At 40.8% G+C, this 21,751-nt stretch overlaps 2 protein-coding genes across 5 annotated transcripts in view; one reads left to right on the top strand and one right to left on the bottom strand.

Annotated features, from left to right (window-relative positions):
* fam168a (family with sequence similarity 168 member A) overlaps positions 1-2,319 on the bottom strand; it is a 34,409-nt gene extending 32,090 nt beyond the window's left edge. For all 3 annotated transcript variants that reach the window (XM_042063525.1, XM_042063527.1, XM_042063526.1), the window contains exon 1: positions 2,114-2,319. The gene's annotated coding sequence lies outside the window, so the exon portion shown is untranslated. The remainder of the gene's footprint in view (positions 1-2,113) is intronic.
* Positions 2,320-2,711: 392 nt separating this feature from the next.
* Positions 2,712-20,412, top strand: LOC121683857 (toll-like receptor 4). 2 transcript variants are annotated; one of them, XM_042063701.1, is made up of 3 exons: positions 2,712-2,738; positions 17,543-17,709; positions 17,916-20,412. In XM_042063701.1, exons 1-3 carry the CDS (start codon positions 2,727-2,729, stop codon positions 20,122-20,124), a joined length of 2,388 nt encoding a protein of 795 aa, XP_041919635.1. In that variant the 5' UTR covers positions 2,712-2,726; the 3' UTR covers positions 20,125-20,412. The 2 variants fall into 2 exon arrangements, with proteins under 2 accessions (XP_041919635.1, XP_041919634.1); XM_042063700.1 differs by lacking the exon at positions 2,712-2,738 and adding an exon at positions 17,348-17,452.
* The last annotated feature ends 1,339 nt before the right edge of the window (positions 20,413-21,751 follow it).

Below are 21,751 nucleotides of genomic sequence, written 5' to 3'. Positions count from 1 at the left end.
CTGCTATTGTTTATCAGGGGAAACCAACACACCCTGGGGGAGAGCATATTCGAAGTGCCAAAAAGCACTAATAGAAAGGCGGATATACTCACACACAAAGGCAGAAAAGGAGAGGAGGAGTCTCTCACAGATTCCTTCAGTCTTTTCCTCTTTTGTGAACACTAATCACCTTGTATGTAAAAGTAATGTTATCATAGCGGCCACTAAGTCATAAAAGTCATAAGTGATATTACAGCAGAGTGGTTTCACCCATTTCATCCATGTGATAGGGATCTCAAGAAGGACGCAAGCTAAAGATATCATGTACATGAGGGCATTTCAGCTATACTAAAGAGGATAGCCTAGCACTGGAAGACAGTAACACACACACACACACACACACACAGGGCCCAGTAATTCAACTACATTCTCCAAGAAGGAGCTAACATACGAATAATATGAATGAGACCGAAGGAACTGACATGCACCTTTTACCTGAAACTAATGTACGTACACGCTAACATGCTAACAAAAAAATATATTTTACTAAAAGACAGTGTTGTGTGAGCCAACAATTAGTGTAAGCAGTGGAAGATGGAGGAAGAGAACTCCTTGCTGCTGGTGAATGGGATTACTGTTGAGATCTCACAGAGCTGGTCATCGCCTAGTGTCCTCATTTTAATTCTTGGCACTGCCGTGACAAAGGACGACAAAGGCTAGTTTACAAACAGGGTGAAGATGTGTCCCCACATCTCTCTCTCTCTCTCTCTCTCTCTCTCTCTCTCCACAGTGGACAGAGCTAGCCTATAACAGAGGCAAGAGAGAGAGGAGGGTTGTATATCAGCAACACAGACCACTGAGATGCTCCAGGTGTGGGGAAATGTTGAAGTCCAGTCACATATAAAACTGCAGGTCAGGGCTAATTTATATTCATTACACCATCACATAACACAGGCACCCACAGCAATCTCAAGAATAGGCCTATAGGCTACTGGATTAACCCAATCATGGACTGTTCAGTAGCCTTTCTCTCACTCTGGTTAAAAAGAATGATCGAAAATGATTGGGTAAGAAGACGGCAAATTAGCACTGAGTCTGTTTTTAAAGGGTACAGCCTGCCACTCACTTTAAGTATGGTAAATAATTTAAATAAGACGATGTGTGTTTTCGAGAGCTGCTTTCTTTTTTGCAGAAGGGGTTTAACGCATCACGTTGATGCTCAGTTCCCAGAACGCGCAACATTGACACCAGGCCGGCATCCTACTTGCCTCTTTCACCGGTCCTTTACATAAAAGAAAATAACTTAAATATTTTTAAAATAGGAGGTGAGTATTGAAAGATCTATAGCATACTAAAGAGAAACTTAAAATGTTTGCATCGATACACTGTTTTTATTATTAAATGATGTGAAACAATGTGGCCTATTCGAGCTTTCAGGAGTCTGTTCGGTTTTGCACATCACTACTAAAATGCACATAATTAACTTAAAACCGCAAAAATAGTCCAACTGGAATAGCACATTCAACTACCACTAGTATCTTTTTCGTTTCACTCCCCCCCCCCCCCAAAGATTATTTGTCACGCAGGCCTGCCTAAATGACATCTGTCTCTTACTTGTATAAATATACTTTCGCAACGTGACAACAGCTGCATTCACCCTTGGTTCCGTAAGCTGCATAATGATCATCTAGGTTTTTAGAAACGGTCAGACGCGCACAAACTACCGACACCATTTTGAAAGGCTGGTTGGCCTTTGCCTGCTGCATGGAATGTAGCTAGCTAAAGATGTATGAAAAGAAGTCGGCACGGGAGACAATTCCGTCGCAGTCGCTTCCATTGACGCTGTCACGTTTTTATAATCGCTCGCTTTCGTGCATCAGTCTTCGCCTGTCCCTTGATTGCTAACGGGAAATCGATAACTGTATCTGTAAACTACCGGAGCAGAACATGCAGTGTATATATGAAGTATAGGTGATTTTTGGATTCGTCCCCTAACTTGCCCTCTCATAACAAACGACCATCGGCGCTATCCCCGCTCCCTACACGAATCATGCAATCTCGGATTTGAACAATTGAAAAAAACAGAAAAGAGGAGAGAGAGAAATCAGCATATGAACAAGAACATCAGACTTACCAATCAAGCCGAATGATATTGTATTTATTAACTCCTTTATATGTTTCCAGTCTATTTAGATTAGTTAGATTTCAATGTATTTTTCCTCTTTTGCGTAAAAACTGGCGGTTTCCTCCTCCTGCTCGCTCTGCTCTGACGATTTCGGGTTTGCAAGCCGCGTTAGAAACACAAACGTTCACAGACACAGAGTGGGGGATGGGGGATGCCAAAAGCGAAGAGAGGGAGGGAGGGGGAAAGGAGAGAAACGCAGTAGCTTGCAAACACAGGGGGAGGACCTTCCTTCCCAGTTCTGACGCAAAACTACATCCAGCTATTCGTGCTCCTACCGCCCTTGAGCTATGCTATATCCATTACTCCGGTATCCAATCAGTAGCACAAAAATGCATGACCAAAAAGCTTGGGATTTTCTGGTAGGATGTGCAGACCCTATTTCCGACGAAATGGGTTTAAACCCTCCCCTGTCTCAGATTGATATAATTCCCAAAGACATTCCAACATAGCCCACAAACACTGTCAAATGACGTAGGGTATCATGATGGCAGAACATGGCATTAGTCGTTACATTTTAATTGTTCTTCGAACACGTCGAGGACAACAGATAGGCCCAGTCCACATGAAGAACATGGTAATGCAACGCTTATAAACACAATAGCCAATGGCAGGGAAAATAGACCTATCGGCTTCTAAATGCAGCGCACAATACAATTAGGCGAAGAAATTCAACTGAAAATTGTCAACTAAGTGAGTGGTTGTAAAGTGTCGTTGGCTTAGGTATTAGTTTAATTACCATAGCCTAATATTTTAATCACAAAAGCAACCTGCATTTCGCACAATTTGAGCACAAGGTGTTTATTGTTATGGCTACCGTATAGCCTATGCCCAGGCCTAGCTACGTATCAAGTCATTCAGCCAAACATGCTTTGTGTTATAGCTTAGCCTACATACTCAGAGAATTTCTATGTGATGTGAGAATCATGTTCTCTGGAGTGTGATAGCCTAGCCTACTCATTTCTAAATTCGAGACAATTTATAGCCTCTTCGATAAATAGCCTGGCTAAGCATGGCTATACAACTTTGTTAATAAACAGATTAAAAAAGACACCAGAAAATGAAGTTTTACGGATGTAACTCAAACTTTCAACTGTCCATATAGTCAGTAGATGGAATATCTACTTTCAATGACAAGAATATGGCGCCCTCGTGTGTTTAAAGTGAGTATGTTTTCTCTTTGTCTCAAGATGGTCTGTGCACTTGTTCACTTCTAAGAGGCGGCAAATTCTCAGTCCTGTGACGCTCCATCCACAACCCCATTTCCAAAATAGTTGGGACGTTGTATGAAAACAAAACACAACAATGTGATGATTTGCAAATGGCTAAACCCACACTTAGTTGCTAAATAGACAACATAAGCAAATGTTGAAACTGACTAATAGGCCTAGGCTACTATTTTATGAAAAGTAGGCCTACGCTAATTTTGAATTTAAAGCCAGCAAGATGAGATCCGAAGAAGTAGCATTCATTACTCTTGTGAAAAGCTGTGTAGGAAAGTATGCAACAGTATAAAAATAATGCTTAATGTAAAATTGAAAATAATTTGGGGATTTCATCAACCATAGCAGTATAATGTAAACATTTAGAGAATCCAGATAAATCTTTGTATGCAAGGCACAGAGCTGAGAATTATTCAATTAATATCTTCTGGGCTTCAGATGACACTGCAATAAAACAGATCCATTTTTGTAATGTAAACCATTACATTGGCCCAGGAAAACTTCTAATAACATTGTGTATGAACACAATTTGGCACTCAAACAACAAATAATAGTTAAAACTCTACCAAGCAAAGAGGAAATCATATTTAGACCTGATCCATAATACTGCCATCTTATCTGGGCCCAAGCCCAAGCTCATTTGAGATGGCAAAGTGGAAAACTGTCCTGTGGTTAAACCAATTAAATGTTCTTTTTGGAAATCATGGATGCTTCCTCCAGTCTAGGCTACAGAGGAGGGGAACTATCCAGTTTGTTATTGGTTGCAACCCAACTGTGTTATTGATGCACAGTTCAAAGGCCAGCATTTATGATGGTATAGGGGCACATTAGTGCCAATGACATGGGTAGCCTGCATATCTGGAGAGAGGTACAAATGCTGAATGATTATTTCAGGTTTTTAGCAACATGTTGCCATTCAGACTTTTTCAGGGAAGGCATTGAATATTTCACAAAAACAATGCCAAACTGGGGGGCATTGTGGTGTAACTGGCTATAGTGCCCGTACCACATCCGGGTCCAAGTGCCCACGGGGACCTGGGTACGAGTCTGACCCGGTAATTTCCCGATCCCATCCCATCTCTCTCTCCCACTCACTTCATGTCTCTCACTACCATATCACAATAAAGGCAAAATGCCCCATAATATACTTAAAAATAGTGTAGTGGTTAAGGAGTTGGGCTAGTGTGCAATATCCTGAAAGTTGTGGGTTCAGTTCCCAGCTTCCACCGTTGTGCCCTTGGCACTGAATAGGCGGCTGCATATACTGTATGGAAAAAAAACACCTAACCTTAAAAAAATTCAAACAAAAGGTTTCTCAGCTGTTTTCTGTAGTATTAGGTGTCCTTTAAATAACATACTAAAAGTTTACCAAAGTTTGACCACTAGAAAGGTATAATTTTCAAGATGGTGTTCAAGATGGGCAGGAAGTCCTTACAATATCCTAACTCCTTGACCTAGCCAAGTAATCTTGGTGTCTAACACCATGTTTTCTATGAATCTATTGGACTTGTCTAAATTGCATTGATAACATACTTATGGAATACATGATTTTGTGGGATTACTGTAAGGTTTTATCTTTGTTTGGGGTGAACCAGAGATGTAAACAATTTAGCCTATGACATGTAACTCCTACGGAGTACGTGTTTTTGGACACATACCCTTTTTTTGCTATAACCCCAAGTTGCTATGGGGACTATGTAATGTAATCCTATAAGCCACTTTGGACAACAGTGTCTGCTAAATGAATAATGTAAAAAAATTACAAATTATGAAATTGTCAAATTACATTTGCACATATTATAACAGTATGGCTCCATATAGACGAGTAGGTGCTATAATGGCCTGCCTGGCCTGCAGTCCAGATCAGTCACATTTAATGCATTATGGAATAAAAAACACAATTAAAAATCCTCCAGCCTGTTGAGCATCTGAAATCCTATATCGTACAAGAATGGGACATCTCATTTTCAAAACTCCAACAACTTGTCTACTCAGTACTCAAATTTTTAGAGACTGTTGTTTAGAGACAGTTGTTAAAGAGGTGATGCAAAACTATTTCGAGATGTGTTTCTGGCATCAAATACAAAATGAGCATCTTTCATAAAATAGTATGATTTGTCAATTTCAACATTTGATATGTTGGCTGTTATTTTTGCAACAAAATATTGGTTTATGTGAATTGCAGATTACCACATTCTGTTTTTATTTACGTTTTACACAGCATCCCAACTTTTTTTGGAGATGGGGTGGTACTGGCCTACCCTATAGACTCAACAAACAACTGTTAAAGATAAAGGGTCCATACCGGAAAGTTTTCAGACCCTTTCAACTTTTCCATTTTGTGTGGAACTGTTTCAGACTGTGGATTCAATTCATTTTTTTCTTCATCAATGCACAATGCTCTTATACTCCACACAAAAAACAGGTATTTGGAGTGTTTTGTAAATTTCTAAAAAATAAAAGAATGACATTTCTCTTTTACATACTGTAAGTATTCAGACTCTTTTGTTATGATGCTTGCAATTGGGCTCTAGTGCATCCTACTTCTATCAATGGTCCTTGAGAGGCGTGTACAACTTGATTGGAGTCAAGTTAGTCACCTGGAAGACAGGGTTTAGTGTGCAGCTGCACTTCTGAATTGATTTGGTGAGTTTAAAGGAGAATTTTCTACGTAGATCTCTGTTTCTCAAGGTCACCGAGTACTGTAGGTATACGAAAAAAACGAAAACATTTGGTTCTACCTAGCTCAAGTTGCTGCAGCCAACAGCTAGAGCTGCGAGGCAGCTACATTGTACTCTGGGGACATATTAATGAGCCCCCATGTTCATACCCCTAGAGTTTAGCACTATAATCGCCAGAATCCTCCTTCAATGTACCAATTTAAGTTTAATTTCACTGGTTACGCCCCTGGTCAGTAAGTCAATGGAGACTTCCCAGACATACTCATCTCATTTGAGATTTGAAAAGCTGTCTGGAGTCAACCAGGCTACATTTTCCATACATTATGAATGCTAGTTGTTAAGGTTAGATGTGCCGGTCGGTTGTGAGGTAGATAGAACAGCACTCAGAGATTCAAGGTGGAAGATGGGATTTTATTAATTCGCCAAATAAGGCCAACATAAGGCAATGATAAAGTACGTAAAACAAAACAAAAGACTTGATAGTCAAAACAACACAATATACAAAAATATTTGAATAATAAGATGAGCGCAATGGACTTCACAGCTAGTCACATGGGCTACACACATGAGACGAGCTCTCAAGACTTAAGCCTATTCAAATCGCAGCTTTCTCCCCCAAGGCATGGGCTTAAATAGGGCCTGATTGCACTCCTGTAATTGGATCAAACCAATGCAACATAGCAGCACAGGGGTGTTTCAGGATACCCACAGAAACAAGCTAATAGCCAATAAATAAGTCTACGCATCTAGACAACATCTACCGAAGATTTAGCATATCTGCTGAACTTTGGCATAACCAAAAAGTATATGAACAGCCTAAATAATCATTAAAATCCAGAAATCATAGCATGCACACATTTAAATGTCTCTCATAGTAGGCAGTGCCTCGCTGCTGTGACGGTGGCTACTCGCCCCGTCACACACCCCCCTCCTTAAGAGAGAGCATCCATTTTGTGATGCAAAATAAAGTTTGCAGCCGTAGTCTTTACCAGCCTGTGGTATCCTAGTGAACAAAAGCCAGGTAATAGCAGGTTCAATCTCCAGCATGGCCTGGATCTCCTGGTTCAGCACGGGGATCAGTTGCACTGGAACCCTAGTGGTGGCCTGCTGGATAGGGCCTGGGGAGGTCAGCCGGATATTGTAGATGACATCAGTCCGCATTGACCTTTCAAAAAGGCAGTCCATCTGCAATTCTTCACACCATCTGTAGGGGGCATCATATTTTCCAATCCAGCCTCCATTGTAATCCACCTTAAAAAATTAAGTAGATCATTGTTGACGTTTCTTGTAGAGCCACAGCGTATTCTATGTTATAGCTATGGACAAATACTGTTGCTCGTTTGAAAGGCGAGACTTTAAGCTCTCAGTGAACTGTTTATTTCTACATGCCTCTGTTCCTGAGAAATGCCAAGCTAAACAGTGGCTAGTTTTCATCAAAATCCCTGTTTTTTTTCTAGAAATGGAGATATAGCGTCTTTCATGAAATATGAAGTGTTGTCTGTAAAAGCCGAGTTATGATAAAATGTCCAGATAAAATGTCCAGATTGTGCGTTTTCGATCGTCATCTATTTCAGTTCTATTCATCATAGAGTTCCCAAAATTGCACATGACGTGTGTTAGAGTGTCTATTTTTGTAATAATAAAAAAAAGCTAAAAACTGGCACTGTGATGGCCTGGGGCGATTAGTCACCGTCACGGCAGCGTAGCGCTGCCTTCATTTAAAACACTGCATGTATGTCTGCTTGAATGTTTGTTGAATGCGTCTGTGTTTTCTGTTTACCCTTATACCGTCTATATTCATCAGTCAAACATGTCATTCATCATACCTTTCCTCCGTTGCTCCCGTAGTTGTTATATATAGGCCTATAGTTAAAAACAAACACTGCGGCGAGCTATGCGCTAAAACTACACACAACTCCCTACAGTTTAAAACATTCACCATTCAATCACGTTACGTCTGTTAAAACTAGATGTACCGCAGAGCGGTACAAAATATGACCGTGAATGTATGTGTGTGTGTGTATCTGTTTGTGCACATGTGTGCACATGAAATGGGTTAACATGACCCCTGGAGGCAAACATACAGAAAAAAATGGTCATCCTAGGCCCTACAGTTCTCAAGATATTCACAGAGAACTGTGTCTGCCCTACCCTCCTTTCGGGGGGTCCAGTCCAGTGGGGGGGCTACAGATCAAAATGAAAAATGACGGTTCCATGCTATCCATGTGGGGGTACATGCCCACCAAGTTTCGTGTACCCCGGTCTTTCAGTGTTGGTGTACGTCACATAAATTATTTTATTGTAAGGCCCTCCATGAACGAAAGTACACAAAACTTGGCATGCATTCGGAGGGTGTCATGATGATCCTACACTTTTAATTTCGTGCAGTTTTGACCTTGTCAGCCAGAGATATTGTGATGAAAACACCTAATTTTTTGCTTTTTAATTTTTAACTAGGTGGCGCTATACATGAAATAAGTGGTAATGGGATGGGTTGACATGCCCCCTTAAGACCAACATACATAAAAAAGGTGGACCTCCTAGGCCCTACGGTTCTCGAGATATTCACAGAAAACTGTCTCCGGCCACCTACAGGCCAGTTGGTGTATAGCAGGGGTCTCAAACTCAAATGAGCTGGGGGCCACTTCTGCCAACGTCATCTGATTGGAGGGCCGGCTATTTCTGAAATGCAATGTTCTTTTTTTCAAATACCACACAAAACTGCAAACAGAAAGTGCAAGTGTTTTTATCTAGTTTTAGACACTGTGCTAGCAACCTTAGCTTATAAATAAAATAATGATAAAATAAATATTAATACAAATTATAAAACAAACAAAAAGCATAAAAACGGGTATGTGTGTGTTTCACACCAAGCAAAAATATTTTCCTCTCATAACTTTTCTAAACCTGGTAAACTAGGTGTCAGGGTTAAGAAAGCAACACCATTGGATTTTTATATCAAAATTTCAAAAGGCCATGGCTTGAAAGTGGTCAGAGATAAAAGTCCTACTGTAAATGTAAACATTTTTTAGTATAAACAAAAGTTTATGAAGGGGGTAAATGTACCCATCACTGGATGGCAAGCACCTCAAATTATGCACCTTTCAGTAAATACTGGATGAACATATTTAAGGAAGTTTACTTTCCTTTTTTTCATATTACCCACATAACAAATTAACAGGAAAACACCTAATACCAACACCTAAGATGTATATGGTTTAGTGATGTATTACTAAACCACAAGGCCTACAATAAAGTATTCTGGTCAAATCAGTTCCTATCGCAGGTCATCTGAGTACCCAGAAGTTCGCATAGTTCGTTTCTACTAGCCCTGCTGTCTGTACCACGTCCATTACGGACACTTTCATCACGATTACCACTGCAACCTCCAAGCTATGTTGGGCAGAGGGTCGAAATAAGCATGGTATGGTTAGTGGACACCGTCGTATACATGCAAAGACGCACCTCCATTCACAGACACACTGTGACTATCACTGTCAATAGACGATCGATCATAATCTCCAAAAGGATATTCTCCTTCAGAATCAGAATAGGTGAATAACATAGCCTACCTAAGACTTCATCACACGTGAACATTTTTCAACATTAGGTGTAGGCCTATTTCTGCTTCAATTTGTGCATAACTATGGCCTGCATCGCTTCCGCGTCCACAATACATTCCACAAATGCACGTCTTTGTGTTTCTCGTGTGTAATACAAGTATTTCCTGAAAACTTTGCGCAGCGATTTTGGGTTTGAATCAAGCTCTGGATGTCTAGCACATAGTAGAGCAGAGTAGGCTACAAATGAGATTTGTCACCGTACTTGGATCTATCGTTTATTTTAATCAGTATCGTTGTTTGTCGCAATTAAAAATAGCCTCAAGGGCCGAATTACATTATTATTTTGACATACGTCGCGGGCCGGACGGCCCGCGGGCCGGGTGTTTGAGACCCCTGGTGTATAGTAACATAAATTAATTTATTGTGTTGCCCCCCATGAACGGAATTCCACAAAACTTGGCGTGCATACAGAGGGTGTCATAATGATCCTACACTTCCAATTTCGTGCAGTTTTGACTATGTTAGGTCACAGATACCTTCAATTACAACACCTAATTTTTACTTTTTTGTGTTTAACTAGGTGGCGCTATACATGAAATGAGTGGTTATGGAATGGGTTGACATGGCCCCTTGAGATCAACATACAAAAAAAAAAAGGTCCTCCTAAACCACACGGTTTTCGAGATATTCACAGAAAACTGTGTCTGCCCTACCCTCCTTTCGGGGGGTCCAGTCCAGCGGGGGGGCTACAGATCAAAACGAAAAACGATGGTTCCATGCTATCCATGTGGGGTTACATGCCCACCAAGTTTCGTGTACCCCGGTCTTTTCATTATGAAGGTATATTTGGTGCAAAAGTGGCGAGCACATTAAACAGCAGGGTTTGCATGCACACACTAAAGTCATAAATGTTTAACAGTAAAGTTGAAGTTGTACATATTTTTTTTATATCTTGTTAACACAAAATAGGGGCTACGGGTTCACAAATCCTTGTTACAGGTACACAAATTCTATCCTGTGAGTCACAACTGAAGCAATAGTCAAGCACAATTATTAGACATAAATTGAGTGTAATTGGACATTAGTTTTTTGACCCCTTTCTAGTTTGGATGCAATCCAAAAGGAGTCGAAGTTACTGATATAATTATATCCCGCAGCTACACAAAAATTCTGCATCCAGTGATGCAAACCAAGAAGACGACTGAAGCGCTCAACGCCTCTTAAAACAGGGATTGGTCCAGACAAGAAACAGCGTTTCCCCAAACCCTCCATAGTCACGCATAATGTCTCGATATCCTGGTGTAACTTTTCTGATTTTCCGACTTTTCTGATGGCTCCAGGCCATCATTCATTCCACCATGTATTATTATAGTGCATACTGAGGGATGTCTTTTAATAAGTGTTGGGCAGAGTTTGATGAAGTCTTGAACCTTGCCACCACTATGGCAGGATGTGATGGCTGAGGGAAGATTGACATGTCTGACAATCGAATCACCTAAGATCAGAAGTTCAGGTGCTGATTCTGTACCATGAGCTGTCAGATTTAAGGGCCATTGACTGTCAGGAGGAGAAGGGGAAGGTGGGCAGCAGTGGAACTTTGCCTCTGAGAGACAGGGGGCGATACCTCGCAGCCAATACTGGTGGTCACTGGTGGTCAATTCAGATGAACGTGAAGTAACACCAGTTATGATGATGTCATCGTCTGTAATAGCCATCAAGCCCATTTCATTTCCAGAGCGGGGCGACACATGTGGGTTACACGTCAAATCGGATGAAGTAGGAGGGGAAATGCTACATCAGCGCTTCCCTTGAGAACCAGGAGTCGAAGGCAAGGTGCGTTTCCTCGATCCTCTGGAGCGGGCATGGACAGGTTGGTGCATAGGCGACTCGACCGTAGCCTCCGAGTCAGGCTCTGGAATCTTCTCCAGCGTAGTAAAAAAGTTATAGAGCTGCACGGGCTCATCGCCATCAGATACCAACGGGCGAGACATCGGCTTACGTCACCTTCCCTGTTTCACGACCGACGAACAGAGTGCAGCAGAGGCCTCCGTAGCATGGTTAGCGTTTCTCTCAAGCCTCCGAAGGGCCGAGGGCGGAATGGCCTGCTCCAACACATTCAGCGTTTCTCTCAAGCCTCCGAAGGGCCGAGGGCAGAATGGCCTGCTCCAACACATTCAGCGTTTCTCTCAAGCCTCCGAAGGGCCGAGGGCGGAATGGCCTGCTCCAACACATTCAGTCGAGAAAAGAGCTGGGATTGCCTCTGGAGGATATCATCCAATAGCGTTTCAATTGAGCGCGGATTTCAGACTGGATATCTCTGGCTCCAGGGAAACAGGCGAAGACATAGTCCGAGGTAGGTAACCTAATCCACAAGGAGCTGTGTCAGAAATGCTCCTAAAAGCACTTGCAGTTGTTGTTTGTAGTCAGAGCGAAACTAAACCACCAAATGAACCATGAACCATGAATGTCGTAGTCCGACGATATGGGGCTGTTTAAAATTCCAAAGATTCCTTCAGTCACACAAAACTTGGAGCGAGCTCCTCTCGCTTTCTCTCTTTTCACTCCTCACTACTCCATGGTGTCCTGGTTTCTGTCTCTCTCTCTGTGTTTGGGAATGAATGTTATCACAGATGCTTACATTTATTTCATGTAGACTTTTTGTGGTCCTAATGCAACATTTTGCAAAGCACTGAGGGCCACCAAGGACTATGAGCGAGTCAACAGCGGAAAAACCTAGCAAGCAGAAATGTCCCAGCCCGGTGTTTAGGATGCATCATAGACTTGAAGTATCTTCAAGTTCCATGTATATCTTCCTCAGCAAACCATCACATTATCTCCTCCTGTCTATGCATTTCCTCCACTACCATTTTCCTCTTTTCTCCTGCAGAAGCCTTGCTCCACAAGGGTTTACTTACGTCCACCCATAGACCCCCCCGCCAATGCTGCACATGGCCCATTATATCCCTATGCCTCAGTGCTGATTGAGCTTGCTTAACTGCCTGTTCTGGGTTCCACTTCCACTAACTGTGGCTGCAACTCTCCTCACCACTGGGTCCTTGGACTGAGTAAGAGTTATTTCCAATCTAGCCTTAGCACACTTAAATTCCTCTGTCAGACTTATATATGTGGTCGGATTCAGAGAAGGTAGTTTACTTCATTGAACTTAGTGTTCCTTGGGAAGACAGAGTGGAAGAGGCCAATGAGCTGAAGAGAGCGAAACACACTGAAATAGCAGAGGAGGCAGCCAAGCGAGGTTGGAGTGCACGTTTAAGGCCTACTGAAATCGACACACAAGGGTTTGTGGCCAGACCTGCTATTGGCTTGCTGTCTGAATTGGGCATTTGTGGACGAAGTCTAAGGCAGGTGGTTAGTAATATGTCCTTGGCAGCAGAACGGGCAAGCGAATGGTTGTGGGTAAGGAGAAGTTACCCTTCCTGGGGCGCAAGCTACTGTAAGGTAAGCTAACTGGCTCATTTGTTTTGTGTTTGTGACGGACCATGCTTAGGTCGATGGTGGTTGGTTAGGGTTTTTAGGGTTATGGTTCAGTCCACTAGCCTGACAAGCCAGACCCACATTAAAATGTAGGGTCTGGGCACTCACCGCTCACAGTGCTCAGTCCGACGGGCGGGATAATCGGTTGTCTTTCAAATTCCCTCTGCACGCAATAGGACAGCGCTGAGTCCCATGCGTTTTCCCACCAGCGGAGCTAGTTGGCTAGTTCAAACTTCAGTGTGACTTAACTCGTGTCACACTGTTCGCCAACAGCAACATCCATCTTCTTTGTTTTCAAGTAGCAGGGAATTCAAGCCAAACCGTTGCAACTCTGCCATCAATCATTATGTTAAGCCCGCCTAACGACTCTATACACAATTTGATTGGCCTGATAGAAGTTTAATTTTTCGAGCTCACAAGCCAACAGAGAGTTGCTAGACTAGCCCTGGCAGCAAATGTAATTTGTTGCCGCTAGGGTGCGTCTAGATTTCTAGGCTATCAGTCCACATCAACGGGACGGACCAACCTAACCAACCTAGACCATGCCTAGGTTGGTTAAGAGTATTTGGATATTTTATTGTGGTAATATGGTGGCAACATGGGGCGTAAGCTAAGGTAAGGGAAGGTAAGCGGTGAGCGGCCCAATGCGAATGTCATTTCTGTGCTCTCAATCATGATTGTTACAGTTAAGGATGACAGTTTTATTCACCACAAGATTATTTTTCACCCCTCAGTTTCTGTATTTACACTCTCGATTCCTGAATCTGTGCTCAATTTCATTAATGCGTTCACAAAATTAAGGCAGCTAACTGACGCCATAGAATCAGTCAGTAAACACTGGTCGTAGTGTTATCCAGTTGCATGCAGTGATATTTTTAAATGCATGCTTGGTGCTGCCCCTCGAATTGGGCCATTTTCATAGTCAGACCCTAAATCTTTATAGGCTAGCCAAACAAATCCATGAATGATTAAGAAACATCAGAACAATCCTTTTGAACAATGCGCCCGTCTGATTACAAAATTATGCTGTTTAATTAGCGAATGTGGACTGGACACACCTTTAACATTGCCTCGCTGACCAGTTTTTCAAATTTTTAAATTAGAGCCCAATATGGTCTGGGTATACCATTTCCCCTATGTTAGCAGGGATGAACTGATAATGGAACATAACCAATCATACAACATATATTTGATATGGACAGATTTCATCCATCCACTAGCCTGGGTTCTCCCATGCTGCCTTACGCGCGCAATGTTATTCACGCTGCTAGGCAGCCTGGATTCTATGGACTTCGTTTTCACCCCAACGAAGGAACCAATCACAGAACGGAGGGAGGGCAGCAAGACGATGACGACACACCGAAGCCGCTATGAGCAGGGCCGGCCCGAGGCATAAGCGAACTAAGCTGCTGCTTGGGGCCCCCTGGCCACCAGGGGGCCCCCAATCGAGTTTCTTCTTTTTTTTTACATAATAAATAACGTAAACATCGTATTAACAAGTGACATCAATGAATGAATAAATGAAACAATTAATAATTCAAAACAAGAAAATTCTGATTTCATGATCAATATACCTGCCTACTGCTACTGTGTCTGCCAGCCTTTGAGTCATGCGCATAAAGTAGACACCTTGGGTGCATAGACAATTCGTGCAGACACTGCATCAAGTTCAAAAATCGGAAGAGACGGTAATGTTAAGACAAGTCACAAAAAAGGACGTATCCCTCTGATGCTGAAAACAGAAAGAAGAAAATGACAGAAGAGGAGAAAAACGAGCAAGATACAGGTATGTTTGCATGATTATTTACAGTATGTTTTGTGCTTGAGGTAGCTAGCTAACTCTCATGATCTAATATAAGCCATCACCAGAGCTAAATCCCCGCCATCAACAGAGAAATGTCTCCCATTAATATATATTTATCTAGGTGTATTTCAGATGTCAAGGATATTGGGATTGTTTTTGGATGTTCAATCAAGCATGTACCCTAGGTGGGCTTATGTTGTAAATTAAAGTTAGCTAGCTAGCTGACTGAAGTGGACATTAGCACTAGCTACATGAAAACGTAGCTGATATATATGAAGGCAAATTTACCACAGAGGTATTGTTTCTGATTTCGCACCTGAAAGTGTTGATAGTTTATTACTGTTCTATAATATGTGACATAGTGGTAAGTCTGATAGCAACAGCAGGCTAAGCCCAGGCCCCCAGTCCCAACCATAATCCACTGACAAGCGTGACTCTGGGCATCGGTAACATTCCAGCTTCATAGGCAAAGATGGAACAGTACGTGCGCTCTGCTCTAAGATCTTTGGTGAGAGATGGTAGTGTTTATAAGAAAATATACAATGTTGGGTGGGGAGACTTCTGTGATGAAAATAAACTTAAATTTGATTAAGATAGTGACGAGTGATGTAGCGGTGCTACCCTAATATTTAGGCAGCAGTAGATCACCATGTTAAGCGTTCACCATACTGCAATTAAGCCTCATTTGCCAATAGAATATGAATTGTTAGATGTGGAATTGCTTGTTGATGAGTGTAAGTAATAATAGCAAAATAAACTCATTCTGCTCGATCAACTATGCACTTATGCAATATTTTAATTTTTTTCAGAGACACTGTTGAAGTTACTTTGGAGCACATCTCTACCTCTACCTCATCAAGTGTCTGCCTCCATGGCTGATGACACAGAAGGTGAGGTTTTCTTGATGGCAAATGGTTACATAGCCTGTTAATATGACATGACGCATTTAACATAGTTTTTTTATTTTATTTATTTATGTATTTATTTAATCATTGCAGGTTCGTCCACTGCAGTCCACTGTGAGTTGCAGATGCCTGAAAGCCAGGAGCAAAGTAGGAATAAGTATCTATTTTTTGGGACATTTAATTTTTGATTATTAATGTTTGTCTATTTTGGTTTTATTTTGTAGTTGAAGATTGCTCATTTAATGCACATTTGCGGATTTGTTCTGCAAATCTGTTGAAAAACAAGTCATTAAACTGATGTACTTGTTTACAACAAATACAAACGATGTTGTATTTTGTTATTTGTCAATTCAACTTCAGTAAACCACCCTTAGTGCTTCACTTTGAATATGAAAGTTTCAAATAAATTTGTGATTTTAGTACCCTCTAAGATTAAAAGGTGACAGGGTTGGTGTAAATAACAACTATATTAATACATTGGTTTACCAAGCACATGGGGCAAGAAGTCTAGAGCGGAGCCCCAAAACATTTTTGCCATGTGAGCAAGGATGGATTACTGAATGAGCCTACTGAGCCCAAGAGGTCAAGGGACCCTGAACCCCAAGTACTGTAGTTGTGTGAAGTCACTACCTCTATAAGTCAAAAAGCAAAAGGCTATGAATCTGAACAAATTTAGGTACTGCCCCTCTCCAGCTGACCATCCCAAAAATGCACTAGAATACAGGAAATCACATCTACCAAATTCAGAATTTTCTGGGGGAGTACCCCCAGAACCAGCCCCCTCCCCCACACACCCCCCCGTTTGTACCCACATTTGCACAGATAGGGTAAGGGGAGAGGGTCCTTATGCATCTGTGTCCAGGGGGACAGTAGTTCATAATCCGTCACTGTATTAATACATAACCTCACTCTATTCATTTATAATACAACATTATAGTGTGAAGTTGTCAATTATCGCCAAGCACAGGTGACTGTGTTGTGGGAGGGGGCCCCCAAATCAAATTCTGCTTAGGGCCCCCAAAAGGCTCGGGCCGGCACTGGCTATGAGCTACGTACAGACACATTTGATAGACATTCGTAGCGCCCAATAAACGTCTCTGGGCATTCGTAAACCACTTTTCAAATATGAGAAAATGAATGTCTAGTTCCCAGACCCCATCTCAATGAGATGGGGTTTGGCGTTAGCCAGGCTATCCATCCACAACAAAGAATAGAAAATAAAAAACGGATAAAATGTTGGAGCTAAATTGGCTGAAATTATATTGAAAATGTTTTAACATTCAATAACCATCGGATGGTTTGTATGACAGTAAATGTAGGCTACCAATCATACTCTGTACCAGTCAGAGTGGAAGTACTATAATTAAAAACTGAAGGTACTTTTTTGTTCCTTTGTTTGAGAGACCCTCGTGAGGTGGCATGTGGTTTAGTTCCTCATCAGTTTTCATGAAAGCCTGCCTTCTGTTTATTTAACAATGGCACAGCCCTGATAAGTGAAGCTTTTGTCAGGTGTCCCTCTGTTCATTTGTAATGGCCGCCTTGACAGTATACCGGTTTGCACTGTTGGACTTTATTATTCTGTGTACAGCCAAGATAATAAAAGACCCGGGAGATTGCTTAGAGGTATAGTAACATGTCTTATTCAGATGGTATAAATAGTGCCTAATTCTGTCTTATTGTATGCATTGACTTTAAAAACTCACTTATTTTCAGGTCATCCCCAGTCTCAAATACTCATGCTTCAGGAGAAACCTGAGCTACATACCAACCAGTGTCCCTCCCTCCACACAACATTTGGACTTTAGTTTTAATTACCTCGCAACATTGCAGAGACATATGTTCCTGAGATTACCATTACTACAACATCTTGATCTCACAAGGTAAAAGGAGGGTTTTTCTCTTTTTTCATTTCTTAGACATGATTATCTAAACTGACACTGTAAGCACAATGAGAAGATTATGTGACAATGTCCTGTGCTTTTGTATTGACAGACCATGTTCAGAAATGATGCACACTGTGAACCTATTATGTGTTTTCATGGTTTAAAATGGTGTTTTAAATTATTTCTGCTTTTCTTTTGGACAGATGTCACATCCAAAACATTGACAATGAGGCCTTCTTTAATGTAAGGAATTTGTCTGTTTTGATCCTCACTGGAAATCCACTCAAACATTTAGGAAAAAACAGCATTAATGTTTTGGAAAAAATACACAAGCTTGTTCTAGTAGACATCGGTCTGCTCTCCTTAGACAGTCTGAATTTACAGAGTTTAACAAGCCTAAAGGAATTAAAAGTGGGAACAAACAGATTATTTTCTTTAGCCCTTCCATCTTATGCTGTTAGTTTCAAGGACTTCACATTACTGGACCTTCATAAAAACAACATATCTACAATCAGAGCTGTTGACACTTCTGTTTTGCGTCAGATGAGTAGCAATTTAACTTTAATATTGTCCAGAAACCCACTATCCTTCATAGAAACTGGAGCATTTAATGGCCTTTATCTGGGAGAGATCAATCTACTTGACACAATCTCATCCACAACTGCAAGAGAAGCTCTTGGAGGTCTTAGTGGATTGACAGTGAAGAAGTTGAAAATAGGACATTTCCTGGCAATGGGAAAGATCCAAATGAATTCAGATTCCCTGACCAGCCTTTGTTTCATAAAGTTCCAAGAGATATATTTTTGTCAATCCTTTTTTGTTGAACTACCCAGTCACATCGTCCTTTGCATGATTAATTCTACAAAAATCTCTCTGAGATATGTTGGAATAAATACCTGGGAACATTCTTATTTTCCAAACCTCAAAGAGATTGTTGTGGTTGAAGGTCAAATGGGCTCACTGCCGAATCTTCTACTGTCTCATCAACACAAATTAAAGAAACTGGTCATCAATGACAATCAATATTCACCAATATTTAAAAGCTTTGCTGATTTGCCTAGTCTGGAATACATTGATCTGAGTCATAATAATTTGATAATGTCTTGCTGTGATGCTGAATTTATTGGTGTTCCTAAACTCCGGTATCTAAATCTAAGTGAAAATGCAAGGATAAAAATTAGAAACTTTGGACTTTTTAATTATTCATCTCTAGAAATATTGGATCTTCATGGAACAGAAGTTGAAGTTGTAGATAATTGGGTTATTATGCACAACCTTAGGAATTTAAAAATGTTTGACCTTTCCTACACACAATTTACCTTTGACAGTAATGCTATTTTTTATGGCCTGAGCAGTCTGAAAGAACTGAAAATGGCTGGCAACAGCATTGAAAAAGACATTTTTGGCAAATTATTTTCAAATCTCTCAACTTTGGAGGTACTGGACATTTCAAATTGTGGCCTTAAAGACATACCCTTCACTTCTTTCCAAGATTTACATAATTTGAGACACCTAACCCTAAGTGGAAACAAACTGACCACAGTGGACTTTCTCACCTGTCCCAGTCTGTCTAAACTAACCTCCATTCATGTAGACAATAACCACATAGCCCGCATCTCTTCAAACGTTCTTCAGAATCTCCCTGCGGATCTTTCAGTAGTTGATTTGTCCTTCAATCCCATAGAATGTTCCTGTACTCAGACTGAATTTATTTCCTGGATTATTAATCATCAGTCAGTTCTAAAAGATCCTCAACTAATGTCATGCAAATCCTCATCCACGAACTCCAGAGTGATTAACTTTGACCCCACACACTGTGTTCACACGAACAGAGTGATAATAACTGTGTCCATATTAGCAGCTGTAACTGTACTCCTATTGTCTGCATTGCTGTATAAGTACCAGTTCTATATACATTACGTCTTCATATTGCTAAGAGGCTACAGAATGTCTAGACAACAAGAATGTTCTTATGATGCCTTTGTAATCTACTCAAGCAAGGATGAAGCCTGGGTGTTGGATGAGCTTGTGGAAAATCTTGAGAAAGGACATCCTCCAATTCAGCTTTGCCTGCATGAGCGAGATTTCCAAGCAGGAAAGTCGATTACCTCCAATATAGTGGATGAAGGCATCATGGGTAGCCGGAAAGTCATTGTGGTGGTGTCTCAGCACTTCCTAGACAGCTCCTGGTGTCAGTTTGAGTTTGAACTGGCACAATCCTGGCTTGTCTTCAGGCGAAATGCCAGCATCATCATCATCATTCTGGAAGATGTGGAAGATAAGAAAATAAGGAGACTGTTTGGACTTCATAAGTATCTGAAAAAGAACACCTACCTCAAGTGGAAGGGGAACGCTCTAAGCAATATCCGGTTCTGGGCCCGTCTCAGAAAAGCCATTATTGCAAACAAATGAAAATGTTGAAATTCAAATTACAAATGCATACTAGGCTGATTCCTGTGTTCCAAACATATAAAATTAGAAGACATCAGACTGTTGTTTTTTGTTGTTGTTTGTTTGTTTGTTTGTGGAAGAATGTTTGATGCTTAAAATATTTAAGGTCCATGGGAGTATACACATCTTCATCTGACTGGAGTCTTGTCATTGAATTATAATTGTTTTCATAATGTTGTTGTTTGGTGGCAGACTAAATGTTTTCGAGTCAAATTAAGGATTGTCCCCTTAGAAAAGAAAATAACTGGAAACATGTAACAAAACAACTGCAGTTATACTTGACAGTACAATGGAGTAGGTAGGCTACTTTTCATGTCCAAAATATTGCAAATAATTCCTCCAAAACTGCAGTTGAAGTAGCCTAGTGCAGGGCCATCACATTAATGTGCTAAATGTATGTAGGCCTAAAATGCTGGCTGGAAAATAGTGTCGTTTCTTTTGTTTATTAAGCCAACTTGCAGTTTGTCTTTTTTTTAGCAAGCAGGTAAACTATAGCCTACATTGTGTTAAACTATAAACTATAAAACTATAAATCGTGCGTCTTTCATTGATAAGGAAACAAGCTGAGGTTACTTATTTTATGAGCAGGCAATGGTAGTCTGAGCGCGATCCAGGATCCAGATCCGGTGTTCCAGTTTAGATGGTGAGCAGGTTAACTGGTGATATTTGCATAAAATCAGTGAATATTCAACAAGACCCTGTCTACTTCTTAATCTGCTCTGCCTCCGATTGTGCAGGTTTACATTTTCACGAAGTGTTTGCAAGTGAGACAATATAACGGATATCGCTGAAAACATCGCCAGTGTATGTCTAATACATGTCCGTTTAAGCATTATTGACACAAATATGACACATACTGAATGAATGGAAAAAAATTAAACTAGCGATCAAGCTGGGATTCGAACCACGCATGGACAAGAAAGTTGATCAGATTAGCTCCTATACCGTCTATACCACTACAGCCACTGAAATTGATGTTGGATTTCTATATTGAACTTTTAGTCAAAGTTAACACAGGTTAACATGTGAGAAATATACGCCCATGTTAACTGGTGCTATCACAATTTAACATGGGCATATACAAGCCTCAAAACAACAAAGTAGGTTCATCTTTGCCTCACATACCAAAACCTAACTGATGTACAACAAACTGGCATGTCCTCACTAACACTTTATTCCGTTTTGGGGGTTAATAATATGAAACACGTCAGTCATGTGCAAAGTTATCATAACTAAGTGTTATCTTAGTCTCTGTGAAGTTATGCAGTGAGCTGTCTAGTGATTTGAAGTGAACATATGAAATGTATTTTCTCCGAGTTAGACTTCTATTATTTAATTTGTTGGTCCTAATTTGACAACACAAAATGGTCATCATGGTAGCATATTTATGGATTACAAAACTTTGATGTAGGCCTAGTTACTGAGAGAGTTTGACAGATTTTGCTGTTTCAGATTCCCACATAGCCTAAATTAGAAAATAGTTACTGCTCGTTCAGCAGCCTGTTGCAAAACGTTAACTTAGCCTAGATGTGCTATAATGAATATCTTGATCGATTGACAAATAACTGTCACGACAACATAGGCCTAC

The sequence above is a fragment of the Alosa sapidissima genome, chromosome 15 (assembly GCF_018492685.1).
Source record: "Alosa sapidissima isolate fAloSap1 chromosome 15, fAloSap1.pri, whole genome shotgun sequence".
Lineage (NCBI taxonomy): Eukaryota > Metazoa > Chordata > Actinopteri > Clupeiformes > Clupeidae > Alosa > Alosa sapidissima.
Note: the sequence above shows the minus strand (reverse complement) of the source record. Positions and strands in the feature narration are given on the sequence as shown.

Excerpts from the sequence above, each read along its gene's own strand:
- LOC121683857 (XM_042063700.1), top strand. The coding sequence starts at position 17,360 with ATGGCCGCCTTGACAGTATACCGGTTTGCACTGTTGGACTTTATTATT. Across the intron at positions 17,453-17,542 it reads ACCCGGGAGATTGCTTAGAG|GTCATCCCCAGTCTCAAATA; the intron begins GTATAGTAACAT and ends ACTTATTTTCAG. Across the intron at positions 17,710-17,915 it reads CAACATCTTGATCTCACAAG|ATGTCACATCCAAAACATTG; the intron begins GTAAAAGGAGGG and ends TCTTTTGGACAG.